We start from the raw sequence: 23,220 nt of genomic DNA, 5'->3' as shown, positions 1-23,220 counted from the left end.
CTGTGATTTTTGGCCTGTCCAACCTCAGACGACTCAACTACATCTGGCCATTAAAATCACTGCCATCTTTGTGACATAATCTGTTGAACTGATATTTGAAAATAATTATTCATATGCTTTATGCATATACTTTTTTTGTGTCCTTGTTTCCCCTATCAGTGTTTTTTTCTTGACATTTTATTTAAACGACAGAAATCAGGGTTACGAGGATACAGACCCCATGCAAACAGAAAACAGAAGAGCTTGTGTCATATTTAGTTTGATGTCCTGAGGTTCAGCACCTTTGGCTGATTATTTGTTGAAAAAGAAGCATGTTTGTATCCCATGTTGTACACTGAAAGTGCAATGTAACATGTTAAAGGGGCGATACGTAAGAATTTTCATGTATTAATTGCTTTTTAATGCCAATGTGTGAACAGCTTGCAAGGAAAAATATGAAAAAATGAGACCTTCCCCAGTGTCTTAGGTTGTCTTTGAAAGCCTGTAGATTGATTTTTACGTGGAGGACTTGGGATGTTTTTGGCTGGAAAATCAAAAGGATGTGATGTTTACGCTCCCGAGAGCCTCTCCTCCAATCAATGACACATGAACACGAACGAATGCTTATACAATGTTCAGGATAACACCGAAAGAGCCGTTCTGTACTGTAATGTAAATGTGCCATGCAAAGAAAAGGGATTCATTCAAACTACAGTCTCACAGAGACAGATCTATAGAGTCTATAGTCTCAAATATACTTTATAATAAATAATCAAACCTCATCTGTCGTCGTGATGCCGGTGAATCTCAGAGCTGCTGCAAACATCCACATACTTTCTGAACTGCTGTTTCTCAGTTTTGTTGTGTGTTTATTATGTTATCGAGAGAAAAACTGCAGCACATATTCACATATTCATCTAAAGCTCTTGCTGCTGCAGTTCACGTGATGACCACCGGTGTCGCTAATAACAAGGGTTTCTACATATTACCCCCCTTAATCATGTATTAAAGGGATAGTTCACCCAAAAATGAAAATTCTGTCATCATTTACTCACCCTCAAAGTTGTTTCAAACCTGTAAGAATTATTTTTTTTCTGCTGAACACAAAAGAAGATATTTAGAAAAATGTCTGTAACCAAACAGTTGATGGACCCCATTGACTTCCATAGTAGGAAAAAAAAATACTATGGAAGTCAATGGTGTCCATCAACTGTTTGGTTACAGACATTTTTCTAAATATCTTCTTTTGTGTTCAGCAGAAAAAATAAATTCTTACAGGTTTGAAACAACTTGAGGGTGAGTAAATGATGACAGAATTTTCATTTTTGGGTGAACTATCCCTTTAAGAAGCAGGTTCATGCATAAAGAAATAAAGGTTGCAGAGGAAGAAGTCCATCAGCGAAAGTAAGTAGATCTAAATGAAAAGAACAGGCTGAAGAATCATCACACTTGTGAACTCCTACAAACGTCCTTCTGCTGAATGTGTTCTTTCATCAGTGTCTCTGTTTTCCACACAAACTTCTGTTTCTACAGGGGAAAAACAAGGAACCCCGAGAAGGTGGAGTATTTCCATCCGCCCATCAGGTTTCCTCTCTCCAGTTTGAGCGAGGCTTTATCTCCTCTCTCCATGGTCACCAGACCAGCGTTGGTCGCCGCCTCGCGCGTCACGTCCTGATCGCCGGCGAAAGCAGAGAACACCGGCCAGCCGTTCAACACCAGACTCACCTGGACGGACAGGTAGACAGTTAGGACAGTCGCTAGGACACATTTCTCAATATGATCACTTCTTCAAAACTTCACACAGTGATCACAACATCAGTCTATGTGAGGCAAACTATGGATCATTTATCACTGCTTTGACACAAAATACGTTCAATGACGACTTTTTTCAAAAGTCACCTTGATTTATACAGCGCTTTAACAATATAGAGTTTCACAGCAGCTTTACAGTGATAACAGGAGATTACAGTAACAGAGATTGTTCAGGCTTTACAGCAGATCTAGAATAAAGTTATTGTCCAGCTAAAGTTGGTTTGATTGATTCACTTCCGTCGCAACGATCATTAGTTATTAACTTAGGGGCCGCTAACACACACCGTTCTCACAGAAAACCCTTAACGCGCTCCGGCCGCTCTCTCACACAACAACAGTGCCTGGTGAATCGTGAACGCAAATGAAACCATGAAAAAAAAAAAACGCAAACCTGTGAGAACGCTGACGGCGTGCACATGCGTAGGGGAGAGCGGGGCACAACCTAACGCTTTTTGACTTTCTCAGTTTGTGTAAATCTACTTATGGTTCAGAGTATTTATTTTTTCCCACATTAATTTCACACATGTCTAGTACAATTATGTGTTTTTGTTTTATTAATACAGTATATACTTTTTTCTTGATATACCCCGATAGAATGGAAGTGAAATGTGACAACATGCCCCATAGGTGGGGTACATTGTAACATAACATATGACAGCTTAAAATGTTATCTGATCTAATTAAAAAAATATACAAAACAAAGTAAAATATTTTCTAAATAAAATACAATTAAAAAACTTTTTCATATAAAATAATGGCGTTTTTAATAATTAAATATAAACTCATTTTTGAGTTTTGACCATGAACACAGGAAAACACAGCTATACAACATAGTTCAAAACAAATAAATAATTAGTAATTTCTGAACATTGACTCTCAGTCTTTATTCACCTTTTTCTCACGTTTTCTCAATAAAATTAATAAAAGTATAGAATATAATAGCATATTTCTAATAGGGGCACATTGTAACGCAGTGTTACAACATGCCCCGCCTGCACAACTGGGATTTAAACCCGGCTAGTGTCTTCTGCTAGTTAGCGAAGCATTAAAGAACTATCTCAACTGTTAAATAACATCTTGGAGATTAAAATAATATCAGATTTGTCTAATTTTAAATAAACACAAAAAATAGAGATGAAAAATTAACTTAAGTAAGAAATTTACTTTTGCTATGGTTTAATAAATGTCTATGGATATCTTCCAAAATTAAAAAAAATTTGGCGGATTTTTTTTTACTATATAGTGTTGATATGGCAACTAGTAAATAAACAAAGTTCCCTCATCCAAGCATGTGCGGAAGTATTTAAAACAAGCGTGTTACAACTAACCCCGCGTTAGGTTGTGCCCCGCGCTCCCCTATTACGTGTTCAGTCTATAGGTATGCGTGTTTGAATATATATGTGTGCAGGTGTGTAGTCCTTCTTTACAAATCAACCCTCAACATACTACTTGTCTGGCCTAAAAAATATATATAATACAGAATTATTTATCGCTTCGGCGTAGCCACGCGAACCGGAATAATCCCGACAATGTTTTATCTGTACTGAGGTGAAGGGAAGGAGGCCTTCACAAGGGAGGGACTGGTGAGACTTCAGGACTGCGATGTCGTCATGTCCAGGCGCAGGTCCTTCATCCTTCATTCTTTTTTTCCCACTCAAACACAAACACCACCAAAACTCAAGGCACCTACAGGACAATTTGCACATGTTTACATACACTTTTCTACTCTTCTGCTACATTTCTACAGTAATACCAAATTTGAAATATCTAAAAAAAAAAAAAAAAATAATAATGTGACAAATAATGAAATAAGCTGCCCGAATGCAATGAAATAAATATGAAATAAGGTGCCCACATTAATAAGGTGGACCATAGGAAAGACACATAAGGCCCATACAAAATGACTTTCCATTCAGTTATAGGCAAACCTTCTATGAAGGAACATGCATATCTCCAGGACATTGTGTGTATTGTAAAGACCACCCATTGGCCCAACGACGGAATCCAACGGTGTGGGCGAAGGTATAATGCGTGTGTGTCTTTTCAGCGCTCCAGTGAAGTTCACTTAATTAATTAGAATTTAGTGACATTCCTGACACAGACACACAGCGGTGTGTGAGTGTGTTCCGAGTGTAAGCCTCAGGGAAGACACTGATACAGCACTGCATGGGGGTTTTCCTGGTTACAGGGTCCCAAAGACTGCTCTGCCACCTACCCTAATATACCCAGACCAGAACAAAAGGGTTGTACCAATATTTTTTAGAGTTGTTTTGGGTCAATTCATGTACCCCAGGGGGTAACACCTGGTTTCGGCGGAGAGGGGAGATATCTTGAAGAGACATCACCCAGAGAGGAGAAACAGGATTCTCCTAAGTTCTCAATCTTTCTCATTAAACCAATGACTGCAATGAAATTAAGACCATTTTACCAATCGCACTGAGACACTTAAAATGATACCAAACATGAAAAGGAAAAACAATAGATTCACAAGATACACCATATATATAGACAATCTTAATGAACTTTCAGTGACTTGAGGAGGGAGAAGAGGAAGGGTGGAGGGAGAAGGGGATGGAGAGATGAGGAAGGAGATAAGTTTGGACAGGACAATGTCCTGTGCTCTTTCTTTGTGATCTTCTGTCTTAGCAGGAAAATCAATTCTTACAGTATGATTATTACCGTCTTGTATAGTGTCTTTTGTATTGTATCCTGTTTTATGCATGCTTTATGATAGAAACACTAGTTAATGTAACCTTATCTATACCATGCTTTCTATCAAAATAATCCTCATTTAATACCCCAAACATTGTAACTTCCTTGACCATGACAGTCAAACTAACATCAGAATTTCATAATTTCTTCGTTCAGTGTGGAAGAAATTGATTGCAACTTCAACACCGTCGACACACTAAACCATCAAGACTTTCTCCTGAGACTGCATCCGGATGCTCATTCAACGTCTTAGGCATTGCAAGTCTTGTACATTTAACAAACTAAACGGAGGTTTAGTATCAGCGGTAGACCCCTTGTTCACAAGGTGCTTTAGACTGATGGATTGGTTCATATGGTTAAATAATTTGTGTCATTGCTTCATTCCCCTGTTTCTGTTTCCGTTTTTACCCATTGTATGCGTGATTTGTATGTGTTTTTTTATTTTAATTTTTTTTTTTTTTTTTTTTTCAAGCATACAATGAAAAAGTGTACAGTATGTACAACATAAAACAATAATTGACAAAAACACTGATGATCCAACAAATAAAATTCACCGCTGCTTGAAAAGGAGTGGGCTGAGGTTTAACACTTGTTAATTCCCACCCCTCTTTCAAACTCTTAATACATTAGTTTTTTTTTACAAAACACAAACACATAAATCTTCATACATTTATACAATATGTTAGCAACAGACATTCTGGCTTAACCAACTCATTTTCCTTCATTTTTATAACGTTCAAAAATAATTTCTTTAAATCTTTTCCTGAATTGTTTTATATTTGGACATTTCTTAAGCTTCTCATTTAAGTTATTCCACAGTTTCACCCCTTGTATGGAAACACAAAAACTTTTCTTCCTACTGTGTACCATTGGTAATATGAAATTTAGTTTTCCTCTCAACACATACCCTCCTTCTCTCCAAGTAAATAACTTTTGTACATTTTGAGGTAAATCATTACACTTTGCCCTATATAGGATTTGCACAGTCTGTAAATCCACCAAATCTTTAAATTTTAGTAATTTGGACTCCATAAAAAATATATTAGTATGTTCCCTATAACCCGCCCCATGAATGATCCTTAAAGCTCTCTTCTGTAAAATGACAAGTGGCTGAACTGTTGTTGTATAATTGTTTCCCCACATTTCCACACAATAAGTAAAGTATGGCAAAACTAATGAACAATAAAGCATACGTAAAGACTTCTGATTTAAAACTGGTCTTGCTCTGCCAATTATTGCTATACTCCTTGAAACCTTACTCCTAACATAACTAATGTGTGGTTTCCAGTTCGCTTTATTGTCAATGATAACTCCTAAAAACTTTATTTCATTAACCTTTTCAATGACCACTCCATCCATCTTAATTTCAATTTGCAAATTATTTTGACCATTACCAAACATCATTAATTTTGTTTTCTTTAAATTTAGTGATAATTTGTTTGTATCAAACCATAATTTAATCTTCTCTAATTCCTTATTTGCCTCCTGCACTAGCAACTGTAGATCACTGCCTGAACAAAAAATATTAGTGTCATCAGCAAACAACACTAATTTCAATACTTCTGACACTTGGCATAAATCATTAATGTAAATAAGAAACAATTTCGGGCCTAACACTGCCCCCTGTGGGACTCCACAAGAAATTTCCAAGCATTCAGAAAAATAATCTCCCAGCTTCACAAACTGCTTTCGCTGAGTCAAATAACTTCTTATCCAGTTTAATACCTTTCCTCGGATCCCATATCGCTCTAATTTTCTTAACAAAATTTCATGATTGATGGTATCAAACGCCTTCTGTAAATCAACAAATATTCCAATAGTATGCATTTTGTTATCTACTGAACTTGATATTTCTTCTATAAAATCTAACAATGCAATTGATGTTGCCCTTTTTGCTCTAAATCCATACTGACATTCATTAAATATATTATTTTTTTCCAAAAAGTTGTCAAGACAATTGATAAAAAGTTTTTCCAGAATTTTTGAAAATTGTGGAAGCAGAGAAACCGGTCTATAGTATGTAAATTGATGTTTGTCTCCTGATTTATAGAGTGGAATGACCTTTGCTATTTTCATTTGATTAGGAAATGTGCCAGATTGAAATGATGAATTGTAAATATAGGTAAGAGGTTTTGAAATGGCATCAATAACATTTCTCACCACCGTCATATCAACATTGTTACAATCATTTGAAGTTTTATTCTTACATTTTTAAACAATTTGAATTATCTCACTTTCCTCCACCGGAGAAAGGAACATTGAATTTACATTTCTTTCAATAGAGCAATAACCATATTGATCATTTCTGGGGTCAGGAATATTCTCTGCCAGCTCTTTCCCAATATTGACAAAAAATGTATTGAAAGTATTTGCCACCTCTATCATATTATAATTGTCTTTGTCTCCCATATTAAAATATTTAGGATAACTTAATTGGCCAGAAGATTTTTTTATTACTTTATTCAATATTTTCCACATTTCCCTCACATCAGATTTCTTAGTTTCTATTAATTTATTGTAATAATCTTTCTTAGTTTTCCTCAAGATATTAGTCAATTTATTTTTATATTTCTTATACTTATTTTCCGCCTCTTTGGTTCTTTGTTTAAAAAACTCCTTATAAAGCAAGTTCTTCTTTTTGATTGCATTTTTCAATCCCTTTGTAATCCAGGGATGACCTTTTTTATTTGAAATTGTACATATTTTCTTCAATGGACAATTTTTGTCATATAGTTGTTTAAATATTCTCATAAACTCATCATAGGCATCATGTACATTGCTCTTGTCATATACACCGTCCCAATTTTGTACAAATAAATCATTCTTAAAAACATTCAAGGACTCTTCTGATCTTAATCTTTTGAATTTACTTAGTGGTTCCTGATGAGGCTTACAATCACTATCAAACACTGTAAATACGGGCAAATGATCACTGATGTCACTTATTAATATTCCACTTATTGCCTCATTAAAGATTTAATTTGTTAGAATATTATCAATTAGTGTAGCGCTATGGGTCGTTATCCTCGTAGGTCTAGTGATTTTAGGGTACAAATTCAAGCTATAGATTGTGCTAATACAATTTTCTGTCAATTTATGCTTATTTGGATTGAGCATATCTATGTTGAAGTCTCCACAAACAATGATTGTTGTTTAGATTAGTTGTTAGCTTTTTGTTGTGGCCGCAGAAAAATAACTCTTTCTTAGCATGTAGCTGCACACACAACTAATCTAAACAAACACATACAAATCACACATACATGGGTAAAAACGGAAATGATATAGTAATATTAATACAGGTACATCTAGTTAATTCGGTTAACTGATCCAAATATTTATAATTAATTATAACGAGTTATAATTGATAGTTTTAGCGCATCTTGAATGTGAAGCTGAAAGTTGGTTATGAGAAATGTATGAAGAGTTTTGAAAAAGCGACTTTCAGAAATGTGTCCTAGCAATGGCAGATTTAAAAAAAAAAATTTTTTTTTACTTTTCTTTGGTAGTCTAACCAAAAAGTTTCAATTTAATTAATGACATAATTGATTAACTTCGCATCATTAAACCTGTTTCTGAATTGAATGACACTGAACCGAATTGAGTTTAATAACAACACTCTTATCTTCTGTAGAGCTGCTTTAGTGTTGAACATGAATTTGTTTCATAATTGATTAATTTTACAATAATCAGTATTGGTTAAATCGCTATATTGTCACGGTTCATGAATCGGCTGTCTCATGCTGATGTGTCTGTGTGAATGTAATTGTGTGGGTGTGGTTACTCGTTGTGTTGATTAGTGTCGCCAGCTGTCTTCAATCCCAGTTCCCTTTATATGCCCAGTAATTTTCCCTCTCATATTGTCAGATCGTTGTGGTTGTTCCTCGGTGTGTGTCCTGTTCCTGTGCCTCGTCTGAAGAGTTCTTCGTCTGGATTTTCGTCAGTTCTTCGTGTCGTCTGATGTCCCACGGTTCCTGGTTGTTTCACTCGAGCACGCTGTTCACCGCACCACCACCGGATCGCCATCTCGTCCCTGCTTCATCTCCACCTGAGTGTTTGTCCCCGACCTGTGTCTTCATCTGACCGCTCTCTAAATAAACTGAGATTTTACTTGCATTTGCATCCTCCCGTTATTTCTTCACAGAACGATCTGACCTCATCATGGATGCAGCAAGTACGTCCCAGATCAACGATTTCATCGCCCACAGTATCTCACGTATGGACCAACAAGAGGAAAGCATCTCGGGCACAGGTCGTGCGGTGCAAGCACTCGTGAAGCAGGTGTCCGAGCTCACCCAACAGGTACAACTTCTACGGACTCCCACTGCGCCCCCCACGCCGCCCGTTCCCCCACCACCAGCGCCTGCTGCAGCTGATCGCCCAGAGCCACGCCTACCCACACCTGAGGGTTATTCCGGCGAGCCGGAGTTTTGCAGAGCGTTCCTCACGAGATGTTCCATGCATTTCGCTCTACAGCCACGCACTTTCCATAGTGAACAGGCGAAGGTGGCATTTGTATTGACCCTGCTGTCAGGGAGAGCAGCGCTTTGGGGAACGGCGGTGTGGGAGAACGGAGACAACTGCTGCACCTCGTTCCAGGCACTCTCCGAAGAAATGAAGAGGGTATTCGATCGTGCTGTGGCGGGTAAGGAGGCGGCCAGATTACTCGCCGAACTGAGACAGGGAGAAGGCTCGGTGGCGGACTTTTCCATCCGGTTCCGCACCCTGGCCGCAGAGTGCCGTTGGAACGAGGAGGCGCAGTGGGATATGTTCCTGCATGGGCTGGCTGACCGCGTTCAAAGAGAAATTTATGCTTTGGACTTACCTGAGACGCTAAATGGATTGGTGGAACTTGCTTTGAGAGTAGACGCTCGTCTGAATCGTGTGACCAGATTGACGCGTACCAGCCATCCACAGCCCAGCACGGAGGATTTCCAGCCCAGTGGCGCGAGCGCGGTCAGCCCCACATTCGATCATGAGCCCATGCAGGTGGGGAGAGCTCGGCTTTCCCGGGAGGAGAGGGAAAGGCGGAGATCCCAAGGCCTCTGTCTGTACTGTGGCCGGGCGGGCCATTTCATCCATGCCTGCCCGGTAAAAGGGCAAGCCCGGTAGTAAGTATGAGGCTACTATCGGGTGGGATCTCCGCCGAGAAGACCTCATCACCATCATCGACCCTCCTCCCGGTAAGACTGAGATGGCGAACGTCGTCGCACTGCACCAACGCATTACTGGATTCGGGAGCAGAGGGTAATTTCATGGACTTCAAACTTGCACTTGTGACACTGCCACATTAGTTTAGGCATCATTACTTAAAAAGGATCATTAAAGGTGTTTAAGTATAGAAGATGATTGCATATATGTTTGTAGGTTTCATATAATATCTGAGTGATATGGGTATGTACTCGTTTATATGTATTTATCATGTTTACTTCCACTGTGTGTGTGATGGTATAGATATGGGTGTTTTTTATAAGGACAAATGCTGGCTGATATGCCGGGGCCCGCCTATCACCGTGCACCTAAACGGATATAGGAAACAGGTGTGTGAGGGGCAGGAAGGGCGCTGGTACTCAGTTGCTGCAGCTACTAGTTTTAGTGGTAAATTGTTTTCTCTGGGGTGGTAAAGAAAAATAAAGCATCACTACTAAAAAAACGGACTATATATAAGTTAAACGCCGCATGTAGTATGTGGAAAGCGAGCGCGTTACCCAACTGAGGATGCGTTAACATAATCTTCACAGACGGCTGGCTGGACTTATTCAACGGAGTTGGTGAGGCATATAAGAATACGCCGCATGTATTGTGGAGAAAGCGAGCGCGTTACCCAACTGAGGACGCGTCAACATAATCTTCACAGACGGCTGGCTGGACTTGTTCAACGGAGTTGGTGAGATCGATTGGTTTTGTTCTTTCTCCTATTTGCGTGATATAACAGCAAACCAAGGATCGCATTCTTTTCTTGTATGGGCGGATTATTTGTTTGCTACGTCATGTGACAATTTACTGGCATCGGCCTTGGATTATTATATGAACTTTCGCAGGCATCCTGATAAAGGATTGGATTCGTTTAGTTTGGACTTTTAGGGTGTTTCCGGGTCTAAAGAGAGAAAAACAGGACATTGAAGAGACATTTGGGGTTGTGTGGGTCATTTAATGTGTGAAAATATAAAGCGCTGCACTGTGAGCAAATACTGTGTTTATGGTTTGGGGTGTGTTTTCCTTTGATGCTGGTAGACCGAATACTGTTTGTCAATGTTATAGTTTGTTATTTGCTAATCTGGTCAAGTCTTTCTAAAGAACCCCTTTTGTGCGTTTTAGTTAACACAACCTAAATGAAAAAATGGAAGTGTTACACACTTAAGCTTCAAATCCCCATCACTCCTCTCTCACACCAGATTACGGTCAACGCACTCAATGGTCAAGAACTCCCCCGGATTACTCATTCCACTGAAAGAATCACCCTCATCACTTCTGGCAATCACACGGAACTCATTTCATTCCTCCTCATGGACTCACCACTTGCACCAGTGGTTTTGGGACACCCGTGGCTTTCCAGACACAACCCCCGTGTCGACTGGTGCACTAACACTGTTTCCACATGGAGTAACCACTGTCATGAGTCCTGTTTAGTGTCTGCCTGTCCTTCTGTGTCTGGTTCTGTGTTTCAGAGTGAGGCGGCGGATTTGTCTAACGTGCCCGCAGAGTACCTCGACCTGAAGGAGGTGTTCAGTAAGTCTCGTGCTGCTTCTCTTCCTCCGCATCGTTCCTATGACTGTGCAATAGATCTACTGCCAGGTAAATCTCCGCCTAAGGGCAAACTTTACTCTCTTTCTGTTCCCGAGAGGGAGGCCATGGAGAAATATATTTCTGATTCTCTAGCCTCTGGGTTCATCCAACCTTCCTCTTCTCCTGCGGGGGCGGGGTTCTTTTTCGTTGGAAAGAAGGATGGTTCTCTGCGACCTTGCATTGATTACCGAGAGCTGAACAACATCACGGTAAAGAATTCTTATCCTTTGCCGTTGATGTCTTCAGCTTTCGAGAGGTTGCAGGGAGCATCTATTTTCACGAAACTGGACTTACGTAATGCATATCATTTGGTTCGCATCAGGAAGGGGGATGAATGGAAAACCGCTTTTAATACCCCTAGAGGACACTTTGAATATTTGGTTATGCCCTTCGGGCTTTCCAATAGTCCAGCGGTTTTCCAGGCACTCGTTAATGACGTGTTGAGAGACATGGTAGATCAGTTCATATATGTTTACCTGGATGACATATTGATTTTTTCTTCGTCTCTCCAGGAACACGTTCAACACGTCAGACGAGTGCTCCAGAGGTTGTTGGAGAATGGGCTTTTTGTCAAGGCGGAGAAATGCGCGTTTCATGCACAGTCTGTTCCTTTCCTAGGGTACATCATCTCTTCTGAGGGAGTGCGCATGGATCCTGACAAGGTTAAGGCTGTGGTAGATTGGCCAAGTCCAGATTCCCGTAAGGCCCTACAGCGGTTTCTGGGGTTCGCCAATTTTTACCGGCGTTTCATTCGCAATTTCAGCCAACTAGTCGCACCTCTGACTGCCTTGACCTCCCCCCGAATGACGTTCAGGTGGTCGAACACTGCCGAGGCAGTGTTCAACAACCTCAAGAGTCGCTTCGTTTCGGCTCCCATTCTTGTCACCCCTGATCCCACACGTCAGTTTGTGGTGGAGGTCGACGCGTCAGAGGTGGGAGTAGGAGCAGTGCTTTCACAACGCGCTTCCTCAGACGACAAGATGCATCCCTGCGCGTTTTTCTCTCATCGACTATCGCCTGCCGAACGTAATTATGACATTGGTAACAGAGAGTTGTTGGCAGTCAAGTTAGCGTTGGAGGAGTGGCGTCATTGGTTGGAGGGTTCGGGGGTACCCTTTATCGTCTGGACCGATCATAAGAATCTTGAGTACATCAGATCGGCTAAAAGACTCAACTCCAGGCAGGCTCGGTGGGCTCTTTTTTTCGGACGTTTTGATTTTGTTCTCTCGTACCGCCCGGGTTCCAAAAACATCAAACCCGATTCTTTATCTCGTATTTTTGATCCATCCGAACGCCCGGTGACTCCCGAGTGTATTTTACCTGAGAAGGTTGTCATCTCCACTCTAGTATGGGAGGTCGAATCGAGGGTCAAGACAGCCCTAGAAGGGGTAACGCCTCCGCCTGGTTGCCCACCGGGTCGTTTGTTTGTTCCGGAGGGGTTACGGTCCGACGTTATTCGATGGGGTCATTGCTCCAACGTGGCTTGTCATCCAGGAGTGACGCGAACCAGTTTTTTAGTTAAACAACGATTCTGGTGGCCATTAATGGCTCGCGACATTCACGATTTTGTGTTGGCTTGCTCAGTTTGTGCCACTGGTAAGACATCTAACCAGCCCCCAGATGGGTTACTTCGACCGCTGTCTGTCCCTTCGAGACCCTGGTCCCACATCGCTCTAGATTTTGTCACCGCCCTCCCGCCCTCCAGAGGCATGACGGTTGTTTTAACCGTAGTGGACCGGTTCTCGAAGGCGGCACATTTCATCTCCTTGCCCAAATTACCTTCAGCCAAGGAGACAGCGGTCACAGTCATAGATCACGTTTTTCGGTTACATGGCCTCCCGATGGACGTGGTCTCTGACAGAGGTTCTCAATTCGTGTCCAAATTTTGGCGAGAATTTTGTAAGTTACTGGGGGCCACGGTCAGTCTGTCCTCGGGCTATCACCCCCAGAGCAATGGCCAGTCTGAGCGAGCCAATCAGGACCTCGAGAGAATGTTGCGATGTTTGGTTGCCAAGAATCCTTCGTCCTGGAGCCAACAGCTTTCTATGGTGGAGTACGCCCACAATTCGTTACCAGTGTCATCCACGGGCCTCTCGCCATTTGAGTGTAGTTTAGGTTACCAGCCACCAATTTTTCCTAGTCTGGAATCCGAAGTCGCGGTCCCCTCCGCTCACGCATTCGTCCAGAGGTGTCGCCGTACTTGGACTAGAGCCCGTGAGACTCTCCTCCAAGCAGGGCGGCGCATGAAGGCCAAGGCCGACCGCCACCGGTCAAAGCCTCCCGTTTACGTCGTGGGTCAAAAAGTGTGGCTTTCTACTAAGAATATTCCGCTCCGCTCCGTGTCTAACAAGTTAGCTCCCAAATTCATTGGCCCGTTTCCTGTCACCAAGATTATTAGTCCGGTGACAGTCCGACTCAAACTTCCTCCTGCGTACAGGAGAATTCACTCCGCCTTCCATGTGTCTAAAATCAAGCCCGTGTTTTATTCTCATATTAATCCGCCTGCCCCGGTTCCCCCCCCGCCGCGACTCGTAGATGGGGAACCCACCTATTTGGTACATCGCATTCTGGACTCGAGACGGAGGGGACGCGGATTTCAGTACTTGGTGGACTGGGAGGGTTACGGTCCGGAGGAGAGAAGTTGGGTACCTGCTAGAGACATTCTGGATCACTCCCTTATCGATGATTACAATCGACAGGTAGGGTTGTCTGGGAACGCCAGGAGGCGTTCCTAGGGAGAGGGGTACTGTCACGGTTCATGAATCGGCTGTCTCATGCTGATGTGTCTGTGTGAATGTAATTGTGTGGGTGTGGTTACTCGTTGTGTTGATTAGTGTCGCCAGCTGTCTTCAATCCCAGTTCCCTTTATATGCCCAGTAATTTTCCCTCTCATATTGTCAGATCGTTGTGGTTGTTCCTCGGTGTGTGTCCTGTTCCTGTGCCTCGTCTGAAGAGTTCTTCGTCTGGATTTTCGTCAGTTCTTCGTGTCGTCTGATGTCCCACGGTTCCTGGTTGTTTCACTCGAGCACGCTGTTCACCGCACCACCACCGGATCGCCATCTCGTCCCTGCTTCATCTCCACCTGAGTGTTTGTCCCCGACCTGTGTCTTCATCTGACCGCTCTCTAAATAAACTGAGATTTTACTTGCATTTGCATCCTCCCGTTATTTCTTCACATATATAAATAAGTGTGACTTAACTTGACAACATCATTTAATTTGTATTATCTCCTAGTTTTAATAACTTTACTAATATGCAAAAAAGTAGAAAATAATCATAATAAAGAATTAGTAGATGCCCCCAAACTTTGGTACTGTAGAATATCTGATGAATTTAATTTTGGTAACACTTTACAATATGGTGCATTAGTTAACATTAATTAACTACCTTAGTTAACATGAACTAAGAATGAACAATACTTCTTGAGCATTTACTAATATTAGTTAATAATAATTTCAACATTTACTAATGCATTATTTAAATCAAAGGTTGTATTTCTTAACATTAGTGATTGCACTGTGAACTAACATGAACAAACAATGAACAGCTTTATTTGTATTAACTAACATTAACAAAGATTAATAAATACAGTATAAATGTATTGTCCATGGTTAGGTCATGTTAGTTAATACATTAACTAATGTTAACTAATGGACCTTATTGTAAAGTGTTACCGTTATTTTCCTGTTCATCACTTTGAAACAATCTGTAATGTGTGGAAAGCGCTAGAATTAACATGACTAGACAAGGACATAAAACTGAAGTTTCTCATGAAATTCTTCACGAGTGACGTGAAATGTTAAATGTTGAATGATTCACCTGTATAGTTTGTCTGTTGTAGACTTTGACCACATTGAAACTGAAGCTGTACACTCCTTTTCTGGGAGCCAGGAAAACGCTCCGTGCCGGATCGAAATGACTCCCGACGTTCACCAGAACCTTCGACGGGACACAAAAACACACGTGTTGCTTCATGCACTGCTGATAAAACGGCTAAAGCATCAATCTCATATTCATTACACCTGGTCGAAGTATACAGTGGCTTTTTCAAATGCATGTTATAAGTGACTCCAACTCTCAGTGTGACAAGCTGACAATGACAAGCGCGCATTACAAATAATCACAGCCTTTATGATTTCAAAATCGCGATAAGCCAAATCGGTTTTAGTGCGATTACATGGAAATTGCGATTAATCGTGTAGCCCTAATTACTATCTTTAGTATTGACTTAGTATCAAAGTACGAGTATTTTTTGCATCCCTAGTAACTACAGTTAAAAAATACAATAACAACTAACTAATGGTTTACTATCTTTAGTATTGACATAGTACCGAACTACTAGTCATTTTTTACATCCCTAGTAACTACAGTTAAAAAAATACAATAGCTACTAACTAATGGTTTACTATCTTTAGTATTGACTTAGTACTGAATTACCTGTAATTTTTACATCCCTAGTAACTACAGTTAAAAAAATACAATAACTACTAACTAATGGTTTACTATCTTTAGTATTGACTTAGTACTGAATTACCTGTAATTTTTACATCCCTAGTAACTACAGTTAAAAAAATACAATGACTACTAACTAATGGTTTACTATCTTTAGTACTGACATAGTACCGAACTACCAGTAATTTGTACATCCCTAGTAACTATAGTTAAAAAATACAATAACAACTAACTAATGGTTTACTATCTTTAGTATTGACTTAGTACCGAACTACTAGTCATTTTTTACATCCCTAGTAACTACAGTTAAAAAAATACAATAACTACTAACTAATGGTTTACTATCTTTAGTATTGACATAGTACCGAACTACCAGTAATTTTTACATCCCTAGTAACTACAGTTAAAAAAATACAATGACTACTAACTAATGGTTTACTATCTTTAGTATTGACTTAGTACCGAACTACTAGTCATTTTTTACATCCCTAGTAACTACAGTTAAAAAATACAATAACAACTAACTAATGGTTTACTATCTTTAGTATTGACTTAGTACCGAACTACTAGTCATTTTTTACATCCCTAGTAACTACAGTTAAAAAATACAATAACAACTAACTAATGGTTTACTATCTTTAGTATTGACTTAATACCGAACTACTAGTCATTTTTTACATCCCTAGTAACTACAGTTAAAAAAATACAATAACTACTAACTAATGGTTTACTATCTTTAGTACTGAACTACCTGTAATTTTTACATCCCTAGTAACTACAGTTAAAAAAATACAATGACTACTAACTAATGGTTTACTATCTTTAGTATTGACTAAGTACCAAACTACCAGTAATTTTTACATCCCTAGTAACTACAGTTAAAAAAATACAATAACTACTAACTAATGGTTTACTATCTTTAGTATTGACTTAGTACCGAACTACTAGTCATTTTTTACATCCCTAGTAACTACAGTTAAAAAAATACAATGACTACTAACTAATGGTTTACTATCTTTAGTATTGACATAGTACCGAACTACCAGTAATTTTTACATCCCTAGTAACTACAGTTAAAAAAATACAATGACTACTAACTAATGGTTTACTATCTTTAGTATTGACTTAGTACCGAACTACTAGTCATTTTTTACATCCCTAGTAACTACAGTTAAAAGTACAATAACAACTAACTAATGGTTTACTATCTTTAGTATTGACTTAGTACCGAACTACTAGTCATTTTTTACATCCCTAGTAACTACAGTTAAAAAATACAATAACAACTAACTAATGGTTTACTATCTTTAGTATTGACTTAGTACCGAACTACTAGTCATTTTTTACATCCCTAGTAACTACAGTTAAAAAAATACAATAACTACTAACTAATGGTTTACTATCTTTAGTACTGACTTAGTACTGAACTACCTGTAATTTTTACATCCCTAGTAACTACAGTTAAAAAAATACAATGACTACTAACTAGTGGTTTACTATCTTTAGTATTGACTTAGTACCGAACTACCAGTAATTTTTACATCCCTAGTAACTACAGTTAAAAAAATACAATGACTACTAACTAGTGGTTTACTATCTTTAGTATTGACTAAGTACCAAACTACCAGTAATTTTTACATCCCTAGTAACTACAGTTAAAAAAATACAATGACTACTAACTAGTGGTTTACTATCTTTAGTATTGACTTAGTACTGAACTACCTGTAATTTTTACATCCCTAGTAACTACAGTTAAAAAAATACAATGACTACTAACTAATGGTTTACTATCTTTAGTATTGACTAAGTACCAAACTACCAGTAATTTTTACATCCCTAGTAACTACAGTTAAAAAAATACAATGACTACTAACTAGTGGTTTACTATCTTTAGTATTGACTTAGTACCGAACTACCAGTAATTTTTACATCCCTAGTAACTACAGTTAAAAAAATACAATGACTACTAACTAGTGGTTTACTATCTTTAGTATTGACTTAGTACCAAAATACCAGTAATTTTTACATCCCTAGTAACTACAGTTAAAAAAATACAATGACTACTAACTAGTGGTTTACTATCTTTAGTATTGACATAGTACCGAACTACCAGTAATTTGTACATCCCTAGTAACTATAGTTAAAAAATACAATAACAACTAACTAATGGTTTACTATCTTTAGTATTGACTTAGTACCGAACTACTAGTCATTTTTTACATCCCTAGTAACTACAGTTAAAAAAATACAATAACTACTAACTAATGGTTTACTATCTTTAGTATTGACATAGTACCGAACTACCAGTAATTTTTACTTCCCTAGTAACTACAGTTAAATGCACTGGTGATAAAACGGCTAAAGCATCAATCACATACTCTACCTGGTCGAAGTAAATGGTCATGGTGCGGTTGCTCATCTCCGAGGGCTCGTGGTTGTTGTTCCTAACGGCTGAGAATGCGACTCGTCCGCTTCCCGAACGCACCGACATTCCCAGAGCGTTCCCGGCCGGCTCTGTGGTCGGAGTGGAGTCACACACCACTAAACACTTTCCCTCCAGCACGATGGGCTCGGTGTCGTTCTGGCCCCGGACCCTGAAGCCCGTCACACACAGGAGCCCAGCGAGCAGTGAGACCCGCGAGACAACCATCCTGGAGGATTCAGATACACTCCAGTGTTTCAATATGATGAGGTGTGTTTCACCTTCTCCTTTGTCGGTCCAAAACTAATGCTAATCTAATCTCGACTCTAATGAACCCGAGTCCAGAGATCAGCGCAGAGCGGGTCTGATTGTGTGCGGTTACTCGAGATATTGGATTAATTCGCACTTCAGCGTTTCTGTGTGTTGTGAGATATACTGCATATGTGACTGTATCACCACAACACACACACACACACACACACACACACTCACTTGCCATCTGGACGAGACGTGCCTCTTGAGGAGACCATATGCCTTCCCATCAGGCTTCCCAACATTCCTACACACACACTTACTATTTTTCTGTTTTAGTTACACACACACACACACACACACACACACACACACACACACTAACTACATGTAATATTTTTAGTGTCATGTGGGAAGGTTTAACTTTTAAAGTTGACAAATAGTCAAACTGATGGATTAATATTGTGGATAGTCAAAATGATTTAATGTGCCATACATTGTCCATATACTCAGCCCTTTAAATATCAATATAACATCTGTCAGAGATTCAAGGCTTCTCGAGATCAAGGAAATATCAGGTAATAGTATGAGGAGAACACATTATTATTGTGATAGAAAGTGTGTGTAGCCCATGTCTTCTGTCGCTTTTATTTAATGTGGCTTCATAAATGATGGAGTGCTTACAGTCCGCTGTTGATGTTTTACAAATATCTCCAATAATAACCAACAGCAGAAGCACAGAGCCATAGGATTGTTCTATATTTACAGTACTGTGCAAAAGTCTTAGGCATATTAATATCCCCACCCCAAAAATGGTTGTAAGTCAGTTATTTATATCTTTTGCTGTAGTGTGTCAGTAGGAAATATCAGTTTACATTTCCAAACATTCTTTTTGCCATTAATTGTAATAATCCAGTGAGATTTATGTCTGCACAAGGAGTCTGACAACAGCCGGTCTGATCTGATCTCACCATCATCGAGTCCGTCTGTGATTACATGAAGAAACAGAAGAAACTGAGACAGACTAAATCCAGAAGAACTGCGGGAAGGTCTCCGAGACGCTTGAAGAAAGATCCTGCTGGAAGTAGCCATCAGAGGATGGGTGCATGGTGGTCATAAAGGGATGGACATGGTCAGAAACAATGCTCAGGTAGGCCGTGGCATTTAAACGATGCCCAATTGGCACTAAGGGGCCTAAAGTGTGCCAAGAAAACATCCCCCACACCATTACACCACCACCAGCCTGCACAGTGGTAACAAGGCATGATGGATCCATGTTCTTATTCTGTTTACGCCAAATTCTGACTCCACCATCTGAATGTCTCAACAGAAATCGAGACTCATCAGACCAGGCAACATTTTTCCAGTCTTCAGCTGTCCAATTTTGGTGAGCTCGTGCAAATTGTAGCCTCTTTTTCCTATTTGTAGTGGAGATGAGTGGTACCCGGTGGGGTCTTCTGCTGTTGTAGCCCATCCGCCTCAAGGTTGTGCGTGTTGTGGCTTCACAAATGCTTTGCTGCATACCTCGGTTGTAACGAGTGGTTATTTCAGTCAAAGTTGCTCTTCTATCAGCTTGAATCAGTCGGCCCATTCTCCTCTGACCTCTAGCATCAATAAGGCATTTTCGCCCACAGGACTGCCGCATACTGGATGTTTTTCCCTTTTCACACCATTCTTTGTAAACCCTAGAAATGGTTGTGCGCGAAAATCCCAGTAACTGAGCAGATTGTGAAATACTCAGACCAGCCCGTCTGGCACCAACAACCATGCCACGCTAAAAATTGCTTAAATCACCTTTCTTTCCCATTCTGACATTCAGTTTGGAGTTCAGGAGATTGTCTTGACCAGGACCACACCCCTAAATGCATTGAAGCAACTGCCATGTGATTGGTTGATTAGATAATTGCATTAATGAGAAATTGAACAGGTGTTCCTAATAATCCTTTAGGTGAGTGTATATATATGCATACATATAATCCTGTGGTGGAAATAAGCTTCCATACACAGCAGATTTAATAAAAAGTTTTTCCCTCTCTAAGCAGTTGAAGCATAAACTACGAGTTACTCGTGTGGGAATATTGTTCTGGTCATTATGTGAGTAGTTCTTCAGTGCCAGTATTCTTCATGGATGATCTGATGGCTGGAGGCTATAAATCTAAGCTATTTATAGGTAAACTATGGGACATGATGATGGTTAAAATTTTTTTAAAAAGCGAGATGGGAAGAAAAATTATGTCATTGCTTTTGCGTTAACTTGCACATTTTTTGAGTTCTAGGAGTTCTTAATATATTCTTTCTCATTCTTACCTTCGATAATCAGCACTAATGCGTAGGCTATGGAGTAATTGTGGAAACAGTCACTGTGTCAGAACCATCAAACCACTTACATTTGTGAATCAACATTGTGGCGTAATCTCTCTTGTTATTGTAAATGCAAATGCATCTGTATCTGAATCAGAGAACAAATGCAAAGGACTTATAAACTATATATGATACAGACATGATGATGGTAAAGATAAAATGAGATGGGAAGAAAAATAATTTGCGTTACTCTGAAACTTTGCATCAGCTCGCAAAACTTTAAAGTTCTTGGGGGTTTCTAAATATATTTTTCATATTCATATCTTCATGTTATTGTGAGAAGATCTGATGCAGTTTTTATATCGTCCCAAAGGCCTTTATTTATTTGATTTTACAGTGTTTACATTTGTTATCTCATATCTGTCTGCTAAATGAAGAAATGCTAAATGAATAGATCTAAATTTACATGTTAGCTCATATTCAGGTGTACATATCTGTCTGCTAAATGAAGAAATGCAAAATAATAGATGTAAATGTATTTTTGACTAATTACTTGTAAGTTGTAATTCATCTAGTTTAATTCAGATATCTGTAACTAAGAATGAAATGAAGCATTGGTTTGAGAAGTTTCACTCCATGAGGAACATGACTTCAGCAAACTGGAGCACTGGCATTACTGGCTTTCCGAATGGTCTTTTTCTTCTGGAAGATTTCTCCGTTCGGTTGTTTCCTCCATGTAAGTGTGACGTCCTGATCGCCCAGCGTCTGCTGTAACTAAACCACAAAAACAGGCTTTCATTAAACAAGTGTGATGTATTTCTCCTCAAAATTATCATCTCATACTTTACAAATCTTGCCAAAAGTGCAGAAACTGGCGAAGCTCAAAACACACACAATATGTCATGACGCGAAGGACTGACCAACTCATTGAACAAATGCTTCCAAATCTGAACACATTCGTCACCAAAAACAAATGTCGCAAAAGCTCTTAATAAATAATACATGTGTGATGATTCTCATTAGACGCTCATTACTGTCAGACATGAATGGAAATCATCAAGCCAGCACAGAATTTTAATACATTACTGGAGCTCTTCGCGTGTCGGTCAAAAATTACAGAGATTTTTTTTTGTCAATATAATGAATGTATTATATTTTAGTTTGATAATATTTTTTATTTAATATTTAGTATTTTTAAGGGATTTTATGGTACTAAATTATATTTACGCTGTATTTATAATCCATTTATTCAGTTTTTGAGCATATAGACCTGAAAATTACATTTACAACTCAAACTGTGGTGAATCTTGAACTCTTCAGAACGACAGACTGAAGTTTGATCTCTTCTCAAAGAAGACACTCGGCAGATTATTGCTGAAGTGAACAAAAGTTTTAAAAAGTGAACTTAAAAAAAAAAAAAACGTTTATTGTTATGAAAAATGTGCAAAAATACTATTTTAAATTTCTTTATGAAATATATATTTTCAAAAACATGTTTTACTCTAAACAATAAATCTAAAGAAGTTTGATATCTCCAAAAATGAGCTTTCAGTGAGACTGTGTTCGGCTGAGACTTCCACTATTCTCCCACTACTGGATTTTTGACCGCGAGGAGCACAAGTGTGACTGGTTTTTTCGGGACCATTTAAACCTTTTCGAATCATGGCCATGATTGTGTGTGTGTGTGTGTGTGTGTGTGTGTGTGTGTGTGTGTGTGTTCACACAGCAAGTGCCAAAACCTTTACCAAGTTTTGTACCATTCCAATGAAGAGGAAAAAAAAAAAGAAGAAACGTCAAAAATGACTGAAGAGCCCCAGAGGGTTAGTTTGAGTCTGTTGAGTGTTATAAACCCACCTTGTTTAAGACGAGTGCACTCAGTGTAGCGTCGTCCGCATTCTCACTGGCTTTGACCTGCACTCGGATCACCTGCTGCTTTCTCTTCACTGCAGGACAACACACGTATCATATCAGGGACCCCCAAACTTCTTGTCTTGGACTTTTGACATTTTTCAAAAATATATACAATTATCTCACCTAAATGTTTAATCATGCTGTGCATTTTTGTTTTTACAATAGCTTATAATACACAGCACAAGCCTGAAGCCCATTTTATACTTCTGCGTCGAACTCGCGCTGTAGCTACACCGTAGACTGTGTGTAAAGCGCTGTGATTGGTCTGCTAGAACCAAGGGGGCAATCTTTCAGAAAACACTGAAGCTTCCCCCGGGCGCCGCCATTGATTAGCAGACCATCCCCTGCTGTTAGCATCCCATTGACTCCCGTTCATTTTGGCATCACTTTGACAGTGAATAACTTTACATCTGAGGCATTTAAAGACTCAGTTTGTCCATTATTTATTTCTAAAGAAACACAACAATGTATAAAAGGCTCCATTACCTTGTATCTTACGTTATGGCCCCGTAGAAGCAGTTTTGGTAACACTTTATTTTACGATGTCCGTGTTACAGAGTAATTAATTAATTACTTAGTAGTAGACGTTGTAATAA

The 23,220-nt window shown here is 39.3% G+C and overlaps 1 protein-coding gene across 1 annotated transcript; it reads right to left on the bottom strand.

Moving 5' to 3' along the window:
- Positions 1–993: 993 nt before the first annotated feature.
- Positions 994–18,584, bottom strand: LOC307155032 (cerebellin-1-like). The gene is made up of 3 exons (XM_079865334.1): positions 18,122–18,584; positions 15,106–15,225; positions 994–1,704 (listed from the first exon to the last, which is right to left on the bottom strand). The coding sequence occupies exons 1-3, from the start codon at positions 18,386–18,388 to the stop codon at positions 1,507–1,509; spliced, it is 585 nt and encodes a 194-aa protein (XP_079721460.1). The 5' UTR covers positions 18,389–18,584; the 3' UTR covers positions 994–1,506.
- Between the last annotated feature and the right edge of the window lie 4,636 nt (positions 18,585–23,220).

Source organism: Squalius cephalus, assembly GCF_949319135.1.
Source record: "Squalius cephalus genome assembly, chromosome: 3".
NCBI classification, from domain to species: domain Eukaryota; kingdom Metazoa; phylum Chordata; class Actinopteri; order Cypriniformes; family Leuciscidae; genus Squalius; species Squalius cephalus.
This window is presented reverse-complemented; position numbering and strand designations above follow the sequence as displayed.